Raw genomic sequence first — 27,411 nt, 5'->3', positions numbered from 1 at the left:
CAAATTTTTAAAGCATATGCACAGTCAGTGCTGGATGAGAAGACTACAGCGTATAATGTCACATGCGTACAACGCTATAGGGAAAATATAAAGAGAATTTCAGAAAATTCTACTTGTTGAAAAAGTGCACATTTCCTTGACTCGTTACAAACATATGTTAAGGGCAATATTATTCCCCTGCCTTCTGAAAGAGAGGAGTCAAGTGTTCTTTCATTATGCAAAAAACAATAAAAATTTGTTGAATTCTCTTTATATTTTCTTTATATCCTTGTACACATGTGACATCATAAGCTGTACCGGTAGTAGTCTTCTCATCCAGCAGTGACTGAGCAGAAACTTCAAAAATTAATAACTTTTAAATGGATATTCTGATTTCTCTCAAACTCGTGCTGATGTGTTCTGTTAAATATTGCTGAATTCATTAAAGGAGACCTCCGGATGATTTTCAAATTTTTACATAAGAACATATATAGATTAGTTATACTGGGTACAGAGTTTCAGGATTTATAATGATTGGGATGAAAAATAAGAATGTTTTCGAAATTTCTAACAAATTGCAATGAACAAGGATGATGACATGGCAGCCTCACCATAAGAATGCATGAGATGTGGCTCAAGAAAGCAGAACAAAAGAAGAAGGCATGCATAGATTATACACAGGTGAGCTTGCAAGCATGCGGTATTGTAATGGAATGACACTGCTACATTTCTGAGATATGTGAGGCTCCTATGTCATCATCTTTGTTCAGTGTAATTTGTTTAAGGTTTTTGAAAGTACGGTTTCTCTGCTCAAGAACCACAATAAATTCTACACATCTATACATTAAGCTGTTGATTTATGTACTACATGATGTGAAATTATGAAAATCGTCCGGAATGCCCCTTTAAATCCACATGTCTATGAAGGTGAACTTGTCCTTTAAGCCATTTTTCTTGCATGTGTCTGGGTTACTGAATATCGTACCTATAGTGCTGCTTATTGATGTTATGCAATGTTATTTCGTTAAAGTTCATTATTTTTTTTTTAAATACATTGTACCTTTAATAAGCTGTGTTCTCAAAAAAAAAAAAATGAAAACTACATAGTACCACTAAAAGTAGCATAAAGAGCCCACATCTAGCATTAAACACACAAATGAAATGAACAAATTATTAAAAATATGCATTATTATGAATATGTTTTATCAAGTTTTGGAAAGTGAATTGCAGGTAGCCCAGCCTCATCAGGACTGACACCCATCAGAAATATGGTTGGATAAGTGAAGTGAAATACTTGAGCACAACACCTTCAAGCAAGTTGTGCTGGAGATTTACATAAGGCATGGTTGACTTATACTCCGGTGATTTACATGATATTTGTATGTTTCATATTTCAAATAATGTTGAAATGTAATGGAATATGAGTGGAAATTATCTTTGTTCCTTCTAGCCAACAGAAGAATGCAAAGACAATCTTTGTGCCAATCCATGACTGGATAACCCAGATCAGACTATATAGAGATTATTTTTTGGCTGTGCATAGCTGAAATATATGTAAAAAAATATTATGCTTTATACCTTTTTTACCATATGACAAAGGCATAATATTGTGTTTAATTTTTTTTTTTTTTCGAGGGGTTGATGGGCATTACCAAAAAATCATAACCAACATCTCTTGCTAGTACGTGTTTCTTCAATGACTAAATACTGAGGTTGTCACCACCACTGTTTTCAACATAAAGTCTGTTCTTCACAGATTACTGTATACGCCAAATATTTCGCAAGGTTTTTAAAGTCGTGAATTTTGCGAGTCAGGTGCTATTTGCGAAATTAAAGACACGCGAAAATATTGAATCCTATCCCGATGTGAATGTGACATACGCATGTACACTTCTACCACTTGTGAAATCGTCAGGTATTCCCGATTTGCGAAAAATTTAGACTTGCGAAATATATGGCGTATACAGTATATGCAATACTGGGCCACTATCACTTTACAGTACTACTTGTGGATCTTGAGAGGAGTCTTGAAGTTTTATGACACAAATTTACCTATAAGGACCTTGCCCCTGGACCCTGATGGTGGCTACCTGAACTATTTGAATAGCTGCAATTCCATCTACTAATGAGAGAGGTCCATAATGTGCTGAAAGCAATGGATTCATCAATTTCAACATGGAAAGTAAAAGTGACATTATTCTCCTGTACTCTGCACCCAACCAGTACATCAGTCAATGTCTCAAATGCATGTTTGAATGCAACATTAACTTCAAGGGATCGTATAGTTTAGGTTGAGACATAATTTCAGGTTTTTAACTTTTTTTTTTTTTTGGCAAGATAATGAGAAACCTCTTATGAAATATGAAAGAGCATGTACAGTAATTCCATGAGGAATTCAACGTTTATTTGATGAAATTGGTTTTGATATAGCTGAGATATCCAAAACAGAGCGATTCTAATAAAAGTGTGGGACCCACCTATTATTACCATCGCTTTGTTTTACTTCGTTTTTGGATGTTTCAGTCATTCCATTTTCATCAAATTAACTTGAATTCCCCTTAAAATGGTATGTTCTGTATTATTTCATAAGTGTTTTCTTGGTATCTCGCAAAAAGTTAAAAGCCCAACTCTCATCTCCACCAATACTGTACCATCCCTTTAAAGTGTAGCACTGTCGCAACTTTGCACTCCTGCAGTGTCTGCAAATTATCATTCCCTGCCAGGCCAGGCCAGCTGCAAATGATGTTTCCCTTGGCATTCTGCAGTATCAAGCAAAAAAGAAAAAAAGTGTGCAAACTTTGCATCTCTTGCATATCAGCTGATGATGTTTTCATTTCTTCTCAAATGAATGGAGGTGACTCCACTACAAGTATAACACAGTCCTTGAGACAGTTTTCTTTCATTACCGCACATTGAAATTTCATAGTGACCAAATAAAGTATGTAAAGATATGTATAATTGATAATTCAGAGACCTGAATTTTTACTTCATAGTAATGACATTTTGTTATAGCTATTTTCATTATAATGGGAGTGCACTGTATATGATACACTTTTGATATGCCGTCAGCATCATTGTAGTCTTTCTTCAGCAATTTTCATAAGGCTCCCATACCCCCAAAGCTTGACATCAACTGGTGCATGAAGAAGTGTGTATGTATAACCTAATGTGGAGAGATTGCTTTGTGATGTCACAAACTTTAACCCGTTGAGGATGAGTCCGAAGTATACTCGGGCAAGCGTCTATGGGAAATGTATGTTGTAGCAAAATCCAACCATCCTCCACTGGTTATACCCCCATCTCACTAGACGGCGATTCCGCTACGATCATCAAAAATCGACAAAGCGCGGCGGATCATGACTTGATTGCTTTAAATCTTCTCCATCGTATCTTGAGCGGTTCAGAATCGCGGAGGATCACCACCATCGCCACGGTCGGCGACCTTGCTACGGAAGTTTTGAACATGTCCAAAACTTCCGTAGTGAGGTCGCGACCGATCACCGTGGTTTTAGAGCGTATCACCATCGCCTCACGAACACATTAAAAGCGCCACATTCGTAGCTCTGACGGGGTAGCATCTCGTAAAGCATAACTCAAGCACATTAAAAGCGGCTCCCATCGCCCATGAAAACTACCACTTGTACAGTATTACGTAACAAGAACCAACCATGAACGATAGAAAGTGATGCACAGACCAGGAAGGTGGACATGGAAAAAAACGTATAAAATTCATTTTTCCATGTACACTCGGTACGAATCTGCTGTGTTTATTAAATTGTTTGTTTGTCATATACCATTGCAAGACAATGAAGTAATTAAGTTGTAATCTTTTCCAATATATCTTCATAAATTTGTCTCATTGTAGGATACGATTTGTAGTTTGCTCGTAAGCCGGTTCTTTAATATTATACACGTTTTACCCTTTTAATTGAATGGATGACTTAATAGAGCAATTTCACATCAGGTTCTACCTGGTGTGTTCTAGAATGCTAAGATGTAAGGGTAGAACCATGTTCTGCACATCCATGTTAATTTGACACTGACATCTGCCTAATGATGAACCATGCTAACAGTATGTCGCACCAACCGGTGTGCATTCATGGCACTACATCGAACATGAGGCAGAAAACATTGAGCTGCCAGTCCAACAAATAAAAAAACACTTACAAACCAGAAGCACACAATAGTACAGAATGTACACTGAAGAGTTTTTTTTTATTAAGAATATTTAGCTTCTTTTTTTTTGTAGAACATACAGGAAACATACACCACTTTTATACATTTAACGACAAAAGAGAATTTGAGTGCAAAGACATAGTGATCACGTGATCACAGCAAAAGTTCTGTTTCACACATGATCACTTCAAGCAAGTCACACTGAATTCATATGCATATATTCCATGGTTACAGGCACTTCATCAGTGAAACAGCTCACACTATTTATTCCTTAATTTCCAGGATCAGTCGCTGCACAGAAGACGACTGTTGGGAATGCCTGACAGATAAAACTACTGCAGTGCAATTCAGAACACTGTCCAATCTTCATTTTGGGTAAGGTTGAACAGAGAGCAGAGATCTAAACTTTGGAACAGATGTGGGAGAGAGTGGATGCTATGAATTTTGTCTGGTTTACATAAAAGTGGTATGTCCATGAATGCTACACATATACCATAATGCACGGTTCATTCCCTCCATTTCAGCACGCGCAGCAAAAAATCTGCACTCGTTTTCCACTGTCAGACTACTGACTAAAGCTTCACAAGTCATTTGCAAGCACGTCAGAGGTAAAACTCAACAACCTACTACGACAGGAGGTTGTCAATTGATAATTTGTTATAAGTGTACTGTACATAAAGATGTGGGGAAAAAAATGTTTGGTGGTAGGAATGATGTTTGGTGGGCAGTTGGGGTTAAAGTTCTTTTTGCAGATGTGTCACACAGGAGCAATGCATGTGTCAACCTTTCCTACAATATTCCCAAGCCTACCAGCCTATGTAAATGGGATTCGTGCCAACCTTTATTCAAACAAGAAAGTGCTATTCCACGCCACATTCCAGTTTACATCAATTACTAGAGTAAGATGAAGAGAATGATAGATTTCATCAAATTGGACATAAGATACCAAAGTAATGAAATTGCATAGTTTCAAATGCTTTCACACAATGATATTGTTCGAAATCACAAATTTCATTGTTCAACTTTGTTGATGTGATGATGTCATGTTGATGAAATCTCTAATATCACATTTGTTTTTACTCTCTTCATCAAAGTCAACTTGAAAAATAAAAATAGTGTGGAATTGCACTTAACAGTTATCCTGACAGAACAAAATATCCCTCCCCTTCCATTACACACATTTATTTTTTTTGGACATTTTCATAGCAATGTGTAGTTTTTCTTCACACAATGATCTCTTCTAACTGATGAAGATATCACAGTCCCAAGACAGGTTTGGTGGCATACGTCTTGTTCCAAGAAAAATAATCACAAACACAGACAAACTTGCTAAAATTCTTTGAAGATGGGGTTCAAATGAAAAGTCGTACAGTGCACATTGCAGGCGTCACATATTGTGCTTACTGTATAAGCTATTATTTTCACATACAGATATTTTCGTGAAAGAGGAGATCAATGACATTTTTGCAAGATGTTCTTGCGAACTGGCACGTGCGACATTATTAATTATAAGTGCACTATTATCCTAGCGCATGGCAACATTTTCGCATGTTGTTAATTTGCGGTTCAACACTGCTTCATGAAATTTGTGAAAATTAAACCCTTGCGAAAATAACAGCTTATACAGTATTTTTGTCAGATTCAAGGTCACACTCGTTTGACAAAGTTTTCTCGTATCTGACAAAGGCGTCTGCTCCATCTGCAACACGACAAACTCTCGTCCTCACATCGATACCCTTTCACTTGAGTCACTGTAACACAATAAACATTTCATTCTGAGTGATCTTGACCACAACACATGGAAGAGCTTTAGAATTGATGTTAACACACACACACAAACATACATATGCAAAACCAACCAACAAACAAATCTTAGCAATGAATTAAATATAAGGCCTTTCTGCCATCCACACTGCAAACTTGAGTCAGTTGAAGTGAATCAACCGTAGGCCACCTAATACTTCCTTGCCAGAAGAAGAATTATCCAAGAAGATTCGTGGAGTAAGTTTACTCCCCCCCCCCCCCCATCACTATTACATTTTCAGAAGAATTTCAGCAAGGAACAAGACACTGTCTTCTTGCTAAGGATGCATTTCTAACTTAAACTTAAATCTTCGAGATGAGCATCACATGAAGCTTTCAAGATCTTTAGTTTCCCTACCCTGAACACACTCCAAGCTACAAGAAAACAAACTTTGGTTACACCTGTATGTGCAGGTATGGATATGCATATGCCCATATTTCTATCTATGACACACATATATTGATAGCTCTCAATAATGATGAGTTCCTGAACTGCATGGGATGGCAATTACACAACAACAACAACAAAAAAACAAACAAAAAAAAAAAACACATCAAATCAAGATCATTGTGGAGAAAAAAAAGAAATAAGAGAACAGATCACTGCATTACCATTAAAATCATACTGGACGTGAACCCGTCTCTTTCTGTCTTCTCAATCAACCTGTAATTAAGTCTGACAAGCCGTCTTTCATTTCCCTGTCTACAATGTATGTGATAAGTTCCCAGTGGCGTATCTAGGGGGGGCCAAGGGGGGCACGTGCCCCGGGCACCACTCCTTGGGGGCGCAAAAAAAAAAAAGAAAAAAAGAAAAAAAGAAGAAGAAGAAGGAAAAAAAAAAAAGAAACCTCGCCCGGATGGGGGGAAGGGAGAAGGGGGGGGCAGAAAACCAAATCAAACAAGATAAAAACAAAACATGATGGTGATGCGGACAGATAACAATATTTATTGTGTTCACACAAGAATTCCGAACTCCATGTTTTGTAAGCTGAAACACAAAAATTTTCGGCTCGCTGGCTGCGCTCGCTCGCCAAAATTTATCCAAAAAAAAGAAAGAAAGATAAGAACAAAACGTGGTGATGACGCAGAAATATACAAATTTCGGCTCACTCGCGCATACTAATCTAGAGTATATTTTCAAGTCCTTAGTTTGTTGGTATAAATCGTTATAAGGCTGTCACTATATCTTGATCAGAAATTTATTGTAAGATTTAATAAGCAAAAAATGACAAGAATTCCATGTTTTGTAAGCTGAAATGCAAAAATTTTTGGCTCGCTCACCAAAATTTATCAAAAAAAGGTAAGAACAAAACGTGACGATGACGCGGAAATACACAAATTTCGGCTCGCTCACGTGTACTAATTTAGAGTATTTTGTCAAGTCCTTAGTTTGTTGGTATAAATCGTTATCTATAAGGCCATCACTATATCTAGATTAGAATTGTAAGATTTAATAAGCAAAAAATGACAAGAATTCCATGTTCTTGTAAGCTGAAATACAAAAATTTTCGGCTCGCTCGCTGCGCTCGCTCGCCAAAATTTATCAACATTTATTTCATTAAAATCACTCTCAAAAGACCCGTTTTAGGTGCTTGAAGAACAATATCATGTGGACTTTTTTTTTAAAGTCCCTACTGGGATGGGGTTGGGGTTGAACACTTTTTCAGAAATTAGGGGAACAATTTTCGCGCTTGCCCCGGGCGCCGTTTTCCCTAGATACGCCACTGTAAGTTCCTTCTCACTGAATGTCTCATAACACGGGTAAGCTGAAAAATAAATAGCAGCCTTTGTATTTGGCGCATAATACTTCAGTTGCCATAATTCAGTGCCAGAAGGGCTGTACCATTACTGTTTGTATTCAAGAGTGAATGGACAATTCAAATCTTTAGAATTCTTCAACACAAATTCTGTGATATCTTGACACAAAACAACACTAATAGCCATACATGAAGTGTCCGACTGCACAAAGTGAAAGGGTAAGACTTGAACATGGCAAAAACTAGAACTTTTACTTTGGTGATTGGTATGCCTCCCCTATATCTCACATTATTCTCCCAAAACCAGATAGGTCTACAGTATATCTTGACAATGCGAGACAAAAGTTTCACATGACTAGCACAAAATCATTATGTGGTAATAATACACCAATTTTTAAAAGCGTGTGAGCCCACCAGCTCACAGTTACAGTTGTGTCCACCCATAAATAAATGTGCTAAGTTTCACTTAAATACCTAAAATGGTCCTTAGTCATGCCACCCACAAAATTGATTATGGACAGACAGACAGACAGACAGACGGACAACCTGAAACGTGATGCTTTGGGTGATACTTCGTGGCAGAGGCAAAACCCAAAAAAACCTACGTGCCAAGTGAAGGAGTGTGTCCCCAAAAAGAACTCTGTTGTACGAAGCAAATTCACAAGTTTATGGTAATGTGTCTGTGATTGTACGTGTGAAAAATAGAAACATAGTTTGGAGACCCTGATCAAGATCACGTCTAACACTGTCCATTCTTCTCTCTTTGCAACAAGAGGAAACCAGCACCTTTATGCAAATAAAGCAGAATGATGTTTGGGTTTGCTAGGGTAATAAAAGGATACTTTAAAAAAAAAGAGCATAATATATGCATTTCTCCCAATGTTACCTGACCATGTCATCTATGGTGCACCTGTAAACATTTCTTCCCTGTTGACCTTTGACCTTGCAACAACAAAATATCTACAAAGAGTTCTTTCAAAGTGTTATGTACGTATTCCAGTTCCATTATATTACGGGATATCAAAGTAAATTGAAATAATTGACATGGACGGTCACAAGAACCATCAAAAAACTCAGCAGAAGCAATGCACTAATAGACATACTGATAAGAAATAAATACCGGGTAACAAAACTGGGATTTTCCAATATTATCAAGCACACATTACTCCAGACTCTTTGGATACAATTTTGAATATCAAATCATATCAGGATATTCAAGCAGATAATTTGTTTGCTTTTTAAAGTGTTATATTGAGTGGTTCTGGAACCAGCCTCAGTGCTCTTCAAGACTTCATCATGTTCTGCTCTATAACCTCTTCCATGTCATTATCCCAGAACATGGTATCATAGGACTGGACAATCCAATGCTTTTATAGACTAGGTTGATTACATGGACATCAGATTTTTTTTCTTCTTTTTCTTTTTTTTTTTAATTTTAAATGACATTTCAGAGCAATGGTTATGTTACATTATTATAATCCACATAAGCATTTAAATAAGTGCAGTATAAATTTTATACAGGGCTCAGCCTTCTATTTCGCAATTTGACAATATAAACAACACATTATTCCCTCCATATTCAGATGTGTAATCAATGTGCAAAGGATTATGAGATTTAACGATGAGCCCTGAACTTGTCTACATTCATTGCTACTCATTAGTGTGGGAATGAACAACAGCTTCTCAATTCCTTTATTCTTAAGATATAAAATTTAACAGTAATCTCCAGCATAGGTGTACACCTTTCACGGAAAGCATTACTCCAGGTACAGAGGAATTTGATTTGGTTGCTACTGATACCTTGTGGACACAACGATGACTTGCCCCCTTCCCCCGCCCCCCTTTCTCCATTCCCACTCCCCTCTATCTTCAGGCACATTAATTAATTATTCATTAAATGATTTCCATACCCTGCATTGCTGGTCTATAGAATATAAAACCCACCCTTGTCAGTGATACTCAATTTCCCAAGTAGGTCTGTCGTCTCTGCCTCCACATTTCTCTTCCTGCCACTCACAGCCTGATACTGCACACAGCAGCCCCTCATAAGAGGACACAGAAAAATCTGATATATTAACAATCCCTGCCATATCCTGTCCATGCCACTTGACGTTGGAAAGAAGTCTGTCACATCAAGTGAAGATATACTGTCTCCTGGGAAGGTTGACCACTTGATGTCGACACTGCCTCTGCAGCCGTCCACCTCTTCACTCCCACTCTGTCGTTCCAGGAGGTTTGGCGGTGAGGTCATACATAACTCTGGAAATGCCGGGGACACTGTAGACAGCACGGGCTATCCTTGTAATGACCTGAGGAGAAAATTGTACCAGCAACGATACCATTTGAGACTTATAACCACAACATCATCTGAAAACTTCCTGTCATCGCTCGGTAATTAGCCATATCAGTATAATGCAATACTGAATGGTGTGGCAATATTTGTGCATTCCATGCTTTGTGTGTAACATCAGCACTAAATAAGAACATGCAATATTTCTTGTATTTTGTCCACAAGAATCAACAATATCATGTGTAGCATGTTGACAGTCAGTAAAAATTCCCCTTGCTCACTTCAGTATGAAAATAAATCTTGCAAAATTAGCCACATTTACAGCAGACTCTTCATGTTAAAACGGTATCACTTCATGCAGAGTCCTCTCATGTTACATTACGTCAATTTCTTATCCTTCGAGATGAGAGTATGTTTCATGCCCCTCTTAATAATAAAACCTCTTCACAGTTTCATGAATATGTTCTAATTTGTAAATGCAGTATATATTTTTCAATGGGAAACATAGGAAAACTGTAAGGGAAAATATCCACAGACATGTTTAATCATACAACAAAAATAATCTTAGAAAAGTTTTGGAGGAAAAGATGAATATATTGGATAAACATAATGAGGTAATGTCAAGGTCATGTGGGTGTGATGGCTACATCAGGGAGTCACAATACTACCCATGTTTGATCACTGGTATTAACATAATCAACACTAAACATCTCAGTTCCAATGCAAAATGTCAATAACTTCTTCCTCCAGACCTTCCAACCTTTCTGACAAAAAACAAACAAACAAATAAACTAAAAAACTAGGGATGACTTGGCTCAAAAGGTAAGAAAGAAAGAGCAGTTCCCACAGGAGTGTGTGGTAAAATTATCAAAAAAAATCAGCTACTCCTTTTGAAAAAAGAGCTGGGAATGGTCAAAATTCAGATTCTTTCTTCCAAAGTAAGAATGGTTGGGAGGTCTGCCTTCCTAATGCACTGTTTTCATCAGACACATTTTCATTGCGAGTCAACACTTCTTCATCCAGTGCCATCAAATACACATCCAACTTACATCTTCTGGAATGTGCTTTCCAGGCTGGGCGGGGATGCCCGTCATAAAGTCATTAGTGATGAAGGTTCTGATGACGATGCTGCGCTGGCAGGACGGCTGGTGGGCAACGAGGTCGCGGTCAAAGTGGACCGGGACCAAGATGACTGGCATCTGGCTGATCTTGTTGTAGTAACCTGACAATCAAATCCATTGAATCTATAAATTGCAGTCTACTGTAAATCACATGTTTTGTACAACGTAACATTTTGGAAAACTTTGTGCCACAAATGATGTAATACCAGACGCGATGTTAAAAATTTGAAGACACTCCTACTTTTTGGGGACCAGAAGAGATCCTTAAAAAAAAAAAACCAAGTAAACTTCACCTAAAATAATGGTTCCTTCAGTTGACATGCATCACTAGAGTATTGTAATATTCAGTTGACATGCATCACTAGAGTATTGTAATATTCTCATGATCGGTAGAACACAGCCCGAGAGTCTACATGAAAAATAATTTCTCTACATTACTACTGTAATTCTGAATTCAGGAAGATGAGAATGCTGTGGATATACATTATCAGACATGAAAAGACACAGGTATGAGTTTGTCGTGAGGCAGATACGACATTCACTGTATTATGATGGGCAGTGATTTCCACAATGCATAGACACAGCGAAATAAAGGGAGAGAGCAAGTTAAAGAGACAGAAGCACACACAATGAGTACCAGAGGTTCTTTTGTGATTGTGCCTTATGAGCAGCCATCACTGCTTTTCAGAGTCGGAGTCAAGCCAGATTGCTCTTACTGTATCAACAATGTATCAAGTATACTGTATAACCACAGACATTTGCTGCATGAAACTTTTGCAAATTGGCACTGGCATTCAACGCACTGTGTAGACAGAAACAATTAGTAAATCTTAGCTCCTCATGAAATTTGCGAAAGTTTTATACACATAAAAGATTCTGGTTTTAGAGTACATGGAAGCATAGAGTATGCCGACATCACATACTACTGTGTTACAAAGCTCACCACTATTCATCAGTTCTTCTCTGGCGTGGTAGTCAGCTTGTCGCAGCATGGCAAGCACATTGGGAGTCAGGAAAGTGGGCGTGACATCCTGCAAGGTGTCTACCACAGGCTCACCGAAAATAAAGACAATTCTGGGGTGGAGAAATGCGAGACAGAGATTAAGTGACAGCTTCATGACATTCTAGGAAACACCTCCAATAGCAGCTCGCGTCTTTCTAGTAAACTAGTAAATGCAACAAGCATGTCATATACGTCCATGTCATATACTGACGTATATGACATACTTTTTGCATGGTAGATGGGGAGAGTTGGGCAAAGCCATCTAGCAGATTTCAATGGCTGGTGCTCCATCATACACTGTGATATAACAAAGTTAGTTTGGCCTTGTTTGCATTTACACTGGTATGACTCACTCAGACAGAATAAGAGGAAACAACCCTTTAACTTGAGGGCTGAAATTATGATAACATTGTACATAACTTTTGAGCATGCAGAGCTACCTCGGCAGTAACAGGATCAAGCTGGCTCAAGTGCCCTGGTGGTCAAATGGGCACTTGATACTTTGGCTCCTCTAAGCTTGGTTAATGCAGAAGGAGCCTTAAATTTGGCCTCTGTTGTAATATTAACCACGTAAATTCCCAAAGCTACACTTCTGTGGGTTGGTACTGTACATTTTCATCATCATAATTTAACTACTTTCCATTACAGTAGATATAAATATCTTTTCATTTGAGTCGTTCATTATCTACTTGGTTTGTTATTTGTTGCAGGATTTCAAATGCCTCTTCAGTGCCAAACTTATATCTCATTCTTAAATTGGCAATACACTTTGGAAAATCAAATGTTCCTGCTTCTCTCAAACTGGAAAAGTTTTGTAAATTTCTGTCTCATGTAGATTTAAAGAATTCAACTCATTCCATCTTATCTTTCTCCACTATAAGATATGACGTGGAATTGAGAGGTGCCAATTCAATGATAACAAGATGATAAATTCAACCATATCCTTCCCAAGGCCTTAAAGTATGGTGAACAAGACATTAAAATCAAGAAAATCATATAAAAGAAGGTGTCAAAGCAGAGGGAAATGTCTCCTAGAACAGATTTTTAATGTGACTTATTAAAAGATATATGCGCCACTGAGAAATAGCGAGTTAAAATTGACTGATTGCAACTGATTGACAAATTGCCCTACATCGACGTAAATAAGCAGTGAATTGATCAGTGTCATTATCATGGCTACTACTAAAACACTGATCAATTCAGTGCTTATTTACGTCGATGTAGGGCCATTTGTCAATCAGTTGCAATGAAAACATCTCGACAGAAGAATTTAATGAATTTGAATATCAAAGCAGTACCCGCTGCATGCTATAAGGATTAGAACCAACACTTGCTGTCGGTCTAGTGGAGATGACGTGATCAGGAGGTCGTAAGTTCGAATCCTGCTCGAGTATGTACGCCCATGATTTTTTATCATGGCTACTACTAAAACACTGATCAATTCAGTGCTTATTTACGTCGATGTAGGGCAATTTGTCAATCAGTTGCAATGAAAACATCTCGACGGAAGAATTTCATGAATTTGAATTGACTGATTTGCTTCACCGATTTTCGCTCCGGAACAGCTGTCTTTTTTGAGCCCTGAAATATGATATCATGAAATAAACAAAACCCTTCACAATTGTAGGGGGATATCAAGGCCGCCATTCATAAAGCACGTATTTCTTGGTGAGCGGATGCAACATCTGGGGGGCATTTCATGAAGGAACTTGTCGGATAAAATGTCCGACAAGTCAATTATATCCGACAAGTTCAGAGAAATCAGCCAATCAGACTAAAGAATTTCTCAAAACTTGTCGGATATAATTGACTTGTCAGATATTTTATCCGACATGTTCCTTCATGGAATGCCCCCCTGGCCTGTCTTTAGTTGCATCTGCTTTCTCGGCTGAGACATTAAAACGTCTAATTTTTACCTTGTATTGTACGGAAAAACTTTTGAGTTTGACATCGAGAGTGAATTGAGTGATGACAGTGACAATGACACTGATAGTGACAGTGGCAAAGTCGGGGTGGTAGAAGAAGCGAGGGAGAGGCGACGAATATGGAAGGCCGTTGCGGACATAATTCGTTTGGGGCACACGTATGGAAACGGGCATACGTATGCAACTGCCTTTAGCAAACGTTTGCTAATTGGCAAATCAGGGAGTGTTGTTTGGTAAACGTTTGTACGGTGTTTAGCAGACGTTTGCATGTTATCTATTGTACGTATGCCCCATTCCATACCTATGTTAATTTACTGTGCATATGTATGCAATTGATCGACCAATCAGGTACTTTGTTTAACATGCATTTGTATATGTGTGTATGTTGCGTGTGTGTAAATAGTGTGCACAATAGGTACTCACGCCCGATCTCAGCAAGGAGGTACAAAGTGTACGTATATGTGTATGTGGAAAAAAACAAAAACAAACAAACACAAAAACTTGCAAAAGTATGCTATCGCACCATGCACACGTTTGCCAAACAACACTTGCTGATTGGTCAATTAGCAAACGTTTGCTAAAGGCAGTTGCATACGTATGCCCGTTTCCATACGTATGCCCCAAACGAATTATGTCCCCAACGGCCTTCCATAGACGGAGCCCACTGTGTGGATGGAGTGCGTAGCACAGCCCATGGCTGAGTTCATTTTGTGACGTCACAATTTTGGTCACAAAAATTTCGCCGTCAGATCGGGTTCAGGTGGTCTAACAAGGGTCTCAAAACACCATCTCTCCATCGTTCTAGAGACGTTTTTACCTTCTGAAAGTTAATTATTCATATTCCTAGAGACTTAATCCTTTCCAGAAATGTGTAAATCACCTTGTTTATGAATATCGTCCTTATTTTCTCGTTCACCATACTTTAATGAGTTGAAAGGAATCTACTTTACTCTTATATCTTCATCCTCAAAACTTTAATATGTCCAGAAAGCTAACAGCTGAGGCTCAAGGCAGGGAGGCAAGGGGGCTCACCTGTTCACACTGTGGCAGATCTTGGGAATGAGTTTAGCCAGCTGCATGAGGCTCTCCCAGTCTGGTGTCTCATCCTCTGTTGACAAACCTGCCACATAGCTGTAGGTTCTTCCATCTCCCTGTAGGATCAACGAGAGAATCACTTCTAGCTAGGTTGTATCATGGAATTTATACAGTCTGAATGCAGAATTTTAACCTACGAGGACGAGTCCCGAGTATACTCGGGCAAGTGTCTATGGGAAATACGTATTGTAGCAAAATCAGTCCATCCTCAACAGGTTAATCAAAAGGCCGAATTTGTCAATATTACTTTTATTAATCTGAAACACCTGTACTCAGTGATATTTCACTGATTGCTTTTGACTCTGGGAGTCCTAGATAGTCCTGAATGATAAACATAGAACAGCCCTAACTCATACTCGTAATTTAATTTTCTCTCCATTGTTTGCTTTGTCATATATACAACAATGTGTAGAAGCTGGACACAGAAGCAAATTCCTATAATTGTCTCCAGTCCAGAGAGAAATCTATGACTTACACTAATCATGCTTGCCTTTGTCTCTAAATTTTGCACATTTTTGAGACATCTTTGTCTTCTTCATATGGCAAAATGTGCCTGGTTGATAGCATTTGCTGTTCCTCAATGACACCTCACTACAACCACACTGAAACATAGCAGAACACAGGACACTCTATGAAAAGGCTGAACACAGGACACTTTAGTAAAAGACTGAATTACAATGTTTGGGTTGGAGAATGTATTTGAATTCCTTGTATTGTATTCTTTCACAGTAAAACATAATCAGCTCTTGGTCCACTTCCTATTAAAAAATGTAACTAAAGCCAGACTTCTTTCTGAGGTTAAATCCTTTGTTTGCATTTGAGACACTTTTCATGACATTTTGTCAAGATGTGCAAAAACTGAAGCAAAACCCCCAGCATATATTTTTACAACTTTCTGAGATCCATGAGTGATACACTGACTATCAGAACAGGTGGCAAGATGTCTTGCATACTGTGCCGTCTGCCAATTCCCAGTTTAGGATCTCACACTGGAGAGTGATATCAGTAATTCAGTTTAGTCCTTTATCAGGGGTGAGATGACGTCAAATATCTTCACCTGGACTCCAACGGACTTGATCGGAAGCAGCGTGGCGGAAAGCCTGCATCGGCTGGTGATGGATAGGAGGAGTTCTAACTCATCTGATGTCATCGCTGTGCTTATCTTGCCTGCAAGCGCATGGGGCTGTTGGGAAACAAAAGTGTGATACATTCCAGAATTCACTTTGTTCCTCAAAGTTCCTCAAATTGCTCAGGATGCTTCAACTGGCTGCCAACCATAACTGCTATAGAGCTTCTGATTGAATGCAGTTATCAATGTACCATAATCTGCCTATTTTAAATATGTTTTTCACAAGCATACAGTTTGTGTGATGCCTGCCATACCTAATAGATTACGGGTGAATGGAGAGCAAACAAAAGGTATTAGAGCTGGAAATTTTGATGTACTCAAAATATCAAAGATATCTTAAAATTTATTTTTAATATCTCAGCAATCAGGACACTTGCATTTGACTCATTACATTATTGATTCACTCACTAGTGAAAAACTAGGACAGCACATTGCTTCAGCTGTGTAAAGCAGCTAGAAACATTTCTGTACTAGCCATCATAACGGACACAAAACCCCACACATGCTGCAGTAGCGCCATATGTTGTTAACAGGTGCAAGTCAAATGTCATGCCCCAGTCACATAGACATCCCGGATCACCCCGGACCACCCCGGATCTGATCCGGGGAGAGATCCGTGTTGACGCCGGGAGGCCAACACGGCAACTTTTGGAGGTCAAAAACATCCGGCGTCATCCGGGGATTGCCGTGTTAGCAGAGCAATCCGGGGTGGTCCTTGTGGCTGCCGTGTAGCTGCCGTGTTGATCCGTGTAGATGCCGTGTTTGTCTGTGTAGACGCCGCGCTCTTCCGGCCTTATCCGTGTAGCTGCCGTGTTGATACCGTGTGTACAGTCATACCAAAATCCTGGATCTCCCCGGATATCCCCGGACGTCCCCGGATTACCGTGTAGATCCTTGAGCATCCGTGTTTATATGTGACTGGGGCATCAGGTCAGCACTTCACTCACCTTGTCAATTGAATCTGCATAGTTGACCATAAGTCGCAGCAGTATATTTGTCTCTGAAAAGTCCTTGCCCATGTACGGCTCTTCAGCACACAGAACCCTAATGGCAAGCCCGGGGCCTGGTTGGAGGGAAGGATTAGGGATCTTGAACAATCTTGAATAAAAAGCTCGCTGCAAATACCAACCATCTGCAATGCAAATGAAGGACCTCACAAAGGCAGTCCTTTAGGACTTAAGTTTTCTATGTCATCACAGACTCCTTCATGTCGTAAATCAGTTTATTCAAAGGCTGACAAGGCAGCACAAAAAACATCTACACTGAATGCAACCTTGCAGTACCAAGGCAAATGAAAGTTACATCCCAATTACCAAGCAACAGGTATTGTTTATGCAGCTCCACTCATGTATGGCATTAAATGGGAAAATTGTGATTTGCATGTTAACTGTTGTGCCCATATCAAAATAATTTGATGGTAATCTCGCCACAAAATTATTATTCATTCATGTGTATGTGTGTGCTTACAATCTACTAAAATAGCTGAGCTACAAGGACCTTGGATGAGCTCTTGTAAGAGCTCTTGTATGAAGATTTGAAGCAAAGACACAGAAAACAAACAGAAGGAAAATGCATGTTGAAGGAGACATTTCTATGTTTCTGTTCAGAACTAGGAGAAGTTACCTGGGAAGGGGTGCCTCTGGACCACATCTGTCGGTAGACCAAGATCTTTACCCAATGCCCTGACCTCATCCTTGTGGAAGTCCTTGAGGGGCTCGACGACACGCCCTTTGGTCCTCAGCTGCCGCACGAGCTCGGTGTCGTTGTGGTGGGTCTTGATGGCATCTGCATTTGAGCTGGCAATCTTGGAGGCGCTCTCAATAAGGTCAGGTCGTAATGTCCCTGCATAACAAAATATAAAAAAAGACACAGCATCAGGTGAATACTCGGCTCATATTTGGAATTCCCAAATCACAGAACAAAAGCAATCAAGGTCAAAGGTCAAGTTTTCTTTCAAATAATCTGAAAGAAGTTGAACTTCAATTTGTAGCATATCAGTTCAGTGCTTGGATAAATAACACTTGCAAGGTTTGATCCATTAGCGTTTTAGCAAGTACAAATAAATATTGGGCCTATTCATGGAGAAGCATTTGAAAATTCCAGAGGACAGAATGCAATGAATATTTTACTGCTATGTTTGACAGAGTAATTGACCACAAAAAAAAAAAAAAAGCCAGAATGTTGTTATTTCTTATCAAAATTCAGTGCAGTGATGCTCCTGGTTTTAAAATACACAAATTTCTTTTTACAAGATAGTTATCGGGTATTTCAAATTAGTTCTGTTCTACAGATGCCAGACACAACCACAATAATTCCTATGCAAGTGAATGCATTCTATACAGTCCTGCTACTGTCATAATCTGAAGCCTGACATGCTAGTAGGATCTACATTGTCTGCTAAGCATTCATTTAGCAATATCTAAGAGACTATTATGGGATTCCATGGATCAGTGAATTCCCAAGAAAAGATGCAGCCATTACAGACAACACATTCTGCTGCCATACACTCATTTTATTCAACTTGCTTAATCAGGACTGGTTGAATGGCCATCATCATAAGCTTTTTCTACGAGCAATGTGGCACCACTAGTCCGAGCTCATTTGTCCTACCTTGGGCAAGAATGGTATCCTCTGGTTTCAGATTCAGTTCTAAGCACACCTCGTCTGCGATGCGCATGAATGTGTCACCGATGATTTTGCGCTTTTCTTCAGGATTTATCGTGAGGTTCAGCGTCTTTGTGATTCGCTTTGGTGATTTGGGATCACTCTTGTCCACTGGGATCGCTGTTGTGCCGTTGTAAAATGCCTGGGAAGCATTGACGACTGCACCATAGAGAAAATAACAAAAAGAAGTTTGACTCCATTTAGCAACAGCATAATTCAATATACATATAGCTGGTGTTAATGATAATTTACATAAACAATCCTTATACAACATACATGATTTTGCTGAGGACATTGATGCTCTGTGATTATATCATAAGTGTATGCTTTATCATGAGCCAGATGTACATGTGAATGATTGTGCTATGCACTGTAGTAATGTCTTATTCGAAGACAGCTCTGCAGGACCTTTGCATGAAGTTCCAGGTAGACTCCTCAAACAAAATTTTGTCTAAATTATTGGCTCTATTGATTAACATTAAACTTACATGCACAAGATGATCAGGGGTTTGATAGAGCTAATATCTACATGGGCTATGCTCCATAATGGTTATCTGCTGTAAAATGCCATTTTCTACTGCTCTTGCAATGACTTTACCAATATGTTTATAAACATGAAGATGAAACATACAAATTGAATTAAACAACAAGAGCCCTGTAAAGTGTTGCAATCATGTGCTCTCCTACCTAGATAACTCCTATTTGTTATGATTTAAGATATTACCAGTTTCTTTTTCCAGTATTTCCACTGTATTGTTAAATTTCCTGATCTAACTTAAATTTGTGCTGTAACTACCAGGTAGCTGCTCTCACCTTTCTTTCCACTATACTGTTATACCCAGCAGAGTATATCCCTATAGAAAATGTGTAATATAAATTTATCATTAATCCATATTTCTACAATTGAGATGGGGGAGGTATAGAGACACACTGCACATTATTTGTCATTTCTAACCTTTGAGCTTCAAGCCTAGTCTGCTGAGAGATTCCTCCACAAGTTGACTCTCATTCCGCCGCATGAACCCATTGTCTATGTGCAGCGCCACCACTTGGTCTGCACGTAGCGCCTGCAATATTCAAGCATCAGCAGGTTGTTAGAAGGTTAACAGATAATCATCCTACAATAGGCACATGGACATTTATAGCAAGAGTGATTTCAAATAAATGAATCAATCAAAAATGAATTTAAAATCTAAGTATATTGACTTGTGTGGTTGATGTATTACACCATCAAGATCATCGTACAACAACGTCTTACATGGCAGAATCTCCTTTTCAAACATTGCTGAACTGGCTGAGCTGTCAGATGATGGTAAAGTTTATGATGAAGCATTATAAAAAGCACAGAAAAGTTTTGAAAGTTACGCTATCACTATCAAGATATTTTTAAACAGACATCCCCATGACAGTGCACACCATTGCTAAAATGTTTAGTGTTTAACACTACTGTCTTCAGATAAAATGACTATGCTAAATTCAGTCATTTACAGATTTGAACTTTTTAAAAGAATTTTATAATATTCATCTACAACAATGTATAACAGTTTCATTTCTACACAATATCACAGACACTACTCGCATGATGAACCACACAGTTCAAATTCTTACAAGTGGGAAATATTGCTACACAATGCCTTCAATGGTCTTTCAACTGCCCTGATGTAACACTTTTGGAAAGAATACACAATATTCCAGATAAACTCACTATGAAAAGTCAGAAGAATTCAAAGGTGATTTTGAACATTATTTTTCACAGAAGAAAAAGCTGCAGCATTGGACTATCCTTTACCCCTTATATTGAAAAAAAATAAATAAATTTCAACAGCAAAAACTACATTCCCACAATCATTATGATTATAACATCTCCATTGGTCGTTGCTACGACTAAACACAGTCAGTCATGAAGAACAGTGCTCACTGAAAGCAAGAGAATATTAATCAGAGGGGTGGAGGTTGAGGCGTGAATTTTCTTCAATTTGTCTCCCTCTACATATGAAATTTGTAAGATCACAACTGCTGATCTATAATTCAACAAACATGTCAGAAAAAAAGAAACATTTGTAGAGGGAGATAAATTGAAGAAAACTCACAAAGTCAACAGTGCTCATTTTTAGTCTAACAGGGGCAATTTAGGTGTTAAGTTTATCTTTCCATTTGATGTGCAAACTCTGCAGCCATTCCACTGTAACACAAAACATGAGCATGATACTTAAATGCATGTATTTTCAAACCTTGCACAACTGGTCAGTAAATATTTGAATTGATGCTGACCATTTCATGACATATCTAAAAGAAAACCAAAATGTGAAAAACAGATTTTTCCTGATGTTGCAAATCAAAGCACATTAAACATGTCAAGTCTAAGTGGGAAAGCCGAGTGATGTTAACATACCTTGCGGAGAAGAGCAGCACACACTGTAGAATCAACACCTCCACTGACTAAAACCTGCCAAAGTGATGCAGAAAATAACAAACACTCAACAAATGTCATTGCTAAGAACGATGAAAATATAGCTCGAGGAAAAAGAAATTTGAAATTGTCATTTGTCATTCGTTTATCATATGTTGAAATGGATGGAAAAAAATGGCAACATTAGAGCACATCTTCTTTGAAAAAAAACAAACAAACAACAAAACATCATAAGAGCAATTAGTAGTAGAGTATCTCACTACAAGCAAGAATATTAATATTTTTCTATGTGAATGTGCACATGAAAATGACAGCAGAAAATATTTATTTCCTCGGCCAAGGTGGGTATGTTTTTGTTGGCATTGGGTTGTTTGTTTGTCTGTCTATTTGCAAAACAACTCAAAAAGCTGTGAACAGTTCTGGATCAAACTTACATGAAAAGTTGATAATGACATAAGAAACAGATGATTACATTTTGGCAGTGATCCCGATAACAGCCTAGATCAACGATACTTATTAAAATTTTTTAAAGGATTATGTTGGCAAATAGGGCAAACGAACAAGGGAGTTGAAGCTGTGCACATTTGAGGTGTGCACTGAGCACACGATCCAGGAGCGCAGCATGCAGTAAACCACTGATGAGGTAGACTCTATCTGAGACACAACAGAGAGGTTTCTTTATCATTGGGAAATAACGGCTATTTTCGGCATGCGTGCATGGGTGGAAATGAACTGCTTGGCGGAGGTCTACGCTCTCCCGACTGCTTTTCTAGCTTTTCATGGCATCATCACTGCTAAAAATGAGTCAAGCAAAAATAGAGAATACATGAAGTTACCTTTTGAAGAATCATAGATGGATCATGCCCTATCCATAAAACTAAAGTCCCATACATCAAAAAACAAAAAACAAAAATAAAAACAAAAAACAAAAATAAAAACAAAAAACAACCTCAAAACAAAACAAAATATACTAATGCTACAGACTTTCTTATAAACCTGTTTTAAGGACTGAATGAAAAGCTGAGCCCTGCTTTGGAGAAACACTTTAAAACTATTCTCTACTACATTCAGTCTCATTTCATATTCAGCGGAATGGATATAGAATCTGTGTCTTGGCTCACCAGGACTTTATTACTGCCGACGGTTTTCTTGATCTCCCTGATGCACGCATCCTCACGGCTCACCATGGTGTAGTTGCCGGAGCAACCCGCAATCTCAAACAGAAAGTTCTGCAGCATCCGCTGGCCATTTTCCGAGAGATCCACCTCTGGGTGGAACTGGACCCCGTAAAGTCTCTTCTTCTCGTTAGCAATGGCTGCAGTGGTATGGGATGAGGAGGGATCATACCTTGTATCATACTATACTTTGCATCATACTTTATATACGCCATGTAATTTTTCCCTCACAGTTTTTGTAAGACAAACTGGCAATTGGTTAATATTTCACATCAAGAACAATGACAAGCATTAATGTGCTACCCCTGCTGACTGCTATCCATGCTCATGCTCTGTGTAGACAAAGCCCACATACATTGCCTTTATATACTGGGGATGGTATCTTTTCAGCTTTGATTTCCATAAATCTCAATAAACTTGCAAACTTCACTAAAATAACAGCAACATATATGGTGCAACAGTAATTTCAATAGTCAAATTTTATCTTACATCAAGCTTTCAAGCCCAATAGAAGAAGGCACGACAATACGTAGATACAACAAAATGTTCATGGCATTGTTCCATGTGTAAATAAACACAAATTTCACTACTTTCAGATTGATATATCATGTGAATACATACTTTATTATTAGTACTCACTTACCCGCAACAATATTCCCTGAGGTAGCAGCAACCACAAACCCTCTTGCTAGCTTGTCCATACTGTCTCCATGTGTCAACAATACACTCTGCTGTTTCTCTAAACCTCTGCATAAAGAAGACCAAATACAATAAATACATCAATAACATGAAATAAAGAGTTCAAATATCTCATGCATCAATCAACAATATCAATAACACAGGACTTCTGTTTGAATATCAAGGGCCCCTAAAGGGCTTTTTACACTTGTAAATTTTTGCTTAGCCCCGGACTATCGGTGGGGCTAAGGGGGGGCCTTAGCCCCACCGATAGTACGGGACTATCCTTAGCCCACTTTCTGTTTACACTCGTTTTTGCCAAAGTGGGCTAGCCCCACCGATAGTACGGTACTATCTGGCCCTGCAAAATAGCAGGGGTTAGCACCGCAATTGCGGTGCTAGCACCGCAATTGCGGTGCCAAGCAAGTGAGTGTAAACAGAACGAAAAAATAATCCTGGGCTAAGCGACGGAGACGAAGTGCGACCCTCACTGACCAATCAGAAACGAGGTAATCAAGTGCTGCCGGTGCGTGCGTGTACGTGTACAGTACACAGCGTAATTATGAATATTCATGTGGTTTGGAAAGTCCGGGGCTAAGAAAGACGAGTGTAAAAAGGTCAGTTTTCTCCTTAACCCCGGACAAGAGATAGTACGGGACTAATTGGCGAGTGTAAAAAGCTGAAAAAATTGGTACGGGACTAACGATAGTCCTGGGTCAGAGAAAGTCCGGGGTTAAGAAACACAAGTGTAAAAAGCCCTTAATTCAACATAATCTGGGCTGAATAGATGGCTGGGTATTTTGACAGATGGCCAGACTGAATGTTTCCATACAACTGCACTACGTACTGGTGGAATAGTTGCCTGGGGTAGATACAAGTGCTTGAAAGGACAGATTGTCAACAGCTTTGTGGTGGAGATACATTCTGTTGGGATACTGCACACTTAGTAAAATGATGACACCTATGCATCCACATCAAGAGTTGGCACATTTGCATGGCTACATTGATGATGTCTGCAGGAACTTTTATCAGAGCTATGATAACAATTCCAGTTTACTACTATTCATGGGTATGTACACTTGCTTGCACTTGCAAGGTGACATACAACTCCAAGAAAAGGAAACTCATTGCAATTGTACATATGTCATGATAATAGAAGCAGTATTACCATTTCTCACTGTAAAATTGGCAATGTAAAATTGTTAACCATATCCCCGGGGAATAATAATAATAATAATAATAATAATAATAATAACAACGATAATATATAGTAATAACAACAACAACAACAACAATAATATTAACCTGTTGAGGACGGTTTGATTTTGCTACAACATGCATTTCCCATAGACACCTGCCCGAGTATACTCGGGACTCGTCCTCAACGGGTTAACAATAATGGTAACAATAGCAACAACACTGCGGCCATTACATACTGCCAGTGTAATTTGTTCATAACATCAGGACATGTACACATGCGGCACTAAAATTTCCTAACATGAACAATTATCATGCATAACATCTACTGAAGGTCACAAAGTTCCAAGATTTCAACTGCATAATTTTACTACCATCTTCCAGTACAGATAAGTAAAATTATGTTGATTTTTCTTTATATCATTCTACACATGAAGCTGTAGTAGTCTTCTCATCCAGCAATGAGACAGCAGAAACATCAAAAATTTATAACTTTTGAACAGATTGTCTGATTTTCCTCAAACTCTCACTGATGTGTTCTACTAATATTGCTGCATTCACTCAATCCACATGTCTATGAAGATGAACTTGTCCTTTAATGTTCTGTAAAAAACCTTCAACATTTAAAATTTCTTTTGGCTAATGTTACGACCAAAATCACTCTGAGAATGATCGCACAAAAGAAACAATCAACTAATGTTCAGGCGGTTTATTAACAGTGATATTGTGGGTACAGACTCGTAATCGGTTTTCACATCAGTACAATAATGATCAATAAAACAATTATAAATCGGTAGTGAAATCACTTACAGCCAATTTGAAAGCAAGTAATCCTTTGACAGTGTCCAGATACGATGTTCGATGCACAGATGAGTGATCCTTGACGCACCAATGAATGATTCCTCCAACGTAATTCCAAAGGCACTGGTTGCAATAATCCACTTTATAAATCCGGGGTAAAGTCCACGATATATGTTCACGGCGAAACGCGCAGAATCCAAACGTTGTGACGACCACGTCCAATTGATGCGTTGAATGATGATTCACTTTATAATGTCCAGCAAGGAATCCAGCCCGTCACAGCTTTGCCGTAACAATGTCCGTTGACACTAAAACATGGAGTCTATCTCCAATGTAGGCAAATTAATTCTCTACAGGCAAAATGTCTCCCAGGCCTTATCTCCACAAACACCGTTTGTATAGCAGGTCAGCAGGTAACACAGGACTGACTATAACAAGTCGCTTCAGAGCCAGAAGTGACGTAACTCTCAGAGCAGAGGTGTTGGGTACTCTGCCTACTGCAGAATTTCTCCAGCTTATATACTATCCATTCACCCCTTTCTAGTACATTCTGTAATTTTCTCAAACCTGGGGCCACATACCTGAACATACTAGCAAGTCCAAATTCCAGGAATCCTGGATGACTCACTGCCTAACTATGTGCATAACATCATTGCCAAAATTAACTACCAATCACATTGGGCTACAAGGGCAGTGCCTCACTCAGCCAGCACTTCCTAGAATATTCTGGAATGGGCAAAATCATTCTAGATTGAGTGAGCTGTAATGTATTTCCTGTTACATGCATACATGTACTGTAGCTACATTATATACCACATAGAAAATTCTCCACTGATCTGGTCAGCCTGTATGTACTATATCTAAATCATATAGAATGTTCTCCATTAATCTGGTCACCCTGTGTACATACACATTAAACAACCATGCATACAGCCTTGATACATGTACATAACTACTTGTGTGTACATTTGTGACACCATCCCCCATGGGAAAAAGAAAGCCTTGCCGTAGCAAGGGTTTCTTTTACCTTCACAATTTCTCATTATCATTTATAACGAATGTGAGGTAACATCCAAATCAAGCAACAACAATCACATACTATCACATGCCTTTTGAATAGCTGCATTAATTCCATGTTCTCTTTTCATGGATACCATTTACATTGATATTGCTTGGATTCTCGAAGCTTATACAATCATGTCAAACTGTTTTGCATATATTAATGGATATGCTAAACACATACACTGTAAGTGATATGCGGTGAAAACTTTTCACCCTTAACTTCTACTGTGCTATCCACTATCTATGTCACACCAACTGACTTTCGGTCATAGCATTCTTTCAACATGTTGACATGACACATTCTCTGTTCTTTGCATCTGTCTGGCGTACTGATCACATAGTTCACATCATTGAGTTTCCTTTTGACACAGTATGGGCCACTGAACTTGGCTTTCAGTGGTTCACCTTGTATGGGCAGCAGTACAAGAACTTTGTTACTTGGTTTGAAGGTTCGGGCTTTGGCATTTTTGTCTGCCTTTCTCTTCATTGAATCTTGTGACACTTTCAAGTGTTCCCTAGCTACCTCACAAGCCTTTGAAAGCCTTTCACGAAACTTTGACACATAGTCAAGTAGGTGGACCTCATCATCCTCAGTCATGAACTTCTCTTTGATGAGCTTCAATGGGCCCCTAACTTCGTGACCGTACACCAAACTCAAATGGGCTGAAACCCGTCGACTCATTTGGGGAGTCCCTTGTTGCGAACAGCAGGAAAGGGATGCCCTTATCCCAATCCACGGGATACTCCTCACAAAATGCCCTAATCATTGTCTTTAGGGTCTGGTGGTAGCGCTCCAACGCACCTTGGGATTGGGGATGATAAGCTGACGACTTCAGCTGCTTCACACCCAAACGATATATCACCTCTTGAAATATGCCTGACATGAAATTTGACCCTTGGTCAGACTGCACTTCCTTGGGCAACCCATACCTAGTGAAAAACTGCACTAGAGCGTCTACCACGGTCTTAGCAGTGATATTTCTCAATGGGATAGCCTCTGGAAACCGTGTAGACATATCCATGATTGTCAAGAGGTACTTATGACCCGACCTAGTCCTAGGCAAAGGTCCAACACAGTCAACTAAAACCCGACTGAATGGTTCTTCAAACGCAGGTATCGGAATCAATGGCGCTGGCTTCACTGAA

The 27,411-nt window shown here is 38.9% G+C and overlaps 1 protein-coding gene across 2 annotated transcripts in view; it reads right to left on the bottom strand.

The window, feature by feature from the left end:
• LOC140238416 (GMP synthase [glutamine-hydrolyzing]-like) overlaps nt 1–27,411 on the bottom strand; it is a 104,012-nt gene that overhangs the window by 41,060 nt on the left and 35,541 nt on the right. The window contains exons 5-16 of one of the 2 annotated variants that reach the window (XM_072318321.1): nt 23,171–23,274; nt 22,474–22,667; nt 21,335–21,388; nt 19,898–20,009; nt 18,889–19,101; nt 17,902–18,120; nt 17,226–17,341; nt 16,207–16,332; nt 15,087–15,205; nt 12,070–12,200; nt 11,055–11,227; nt 9,594–10,024 (exon numbers count right to left, since the gene is read on the bottom strand). In XM_072318321.1, coding sequence (XP_072174422.1) covers nt 9,923–10,024; nt 11,055–11,227; nt 12,070–12,200; nt 15,087–15,205; nt 16,207–16,332; nt 17,226–17,341; nt 17,902–18,120; nt 18,889–19,101; nt 19,898–20,009; nt 21,335–21,388; nt 22,474–22,667; nt 23,171–23,274 — 1,663 coding nt within the window. In that variant the 3' untranslated portion in view covers nt 9,594–9,922. Of the gene's footprint in view, nt 1–9,593; nt 10,025–11,054; nt 11,228–12,069; nt 12,201–15,086; nt 15,206–16,206; nt 16,333–17,225; nt 17,342–17,901; nt 18,121–18,888; nt 19,102–19,897; nt 20,010–21,334; nt 21,389–22,473; nt 22,668–23,170; nt 23,275–27,411 lie in introns of those variants that run through there. The other variant, XM_072318322.1, reaches the window with a different exon arrangement.

This window comes from Diadema setosum, chromosome 15 (genome assembly GCF_964275005.1).
Source record: "Diadema setosum chromosome 15, eeDiaSeto1, whole genome shotgun sequence".
Taxonomy (NCBI): Eukaryota; Metazoa; Echinodermata; class Echinoidea; order Diadematoida; family Diadematidae; genus Diadema; species Diadema setosum.
This window is presented reverse-complemented; position numbering and strand designations above follow the sequence as displayed.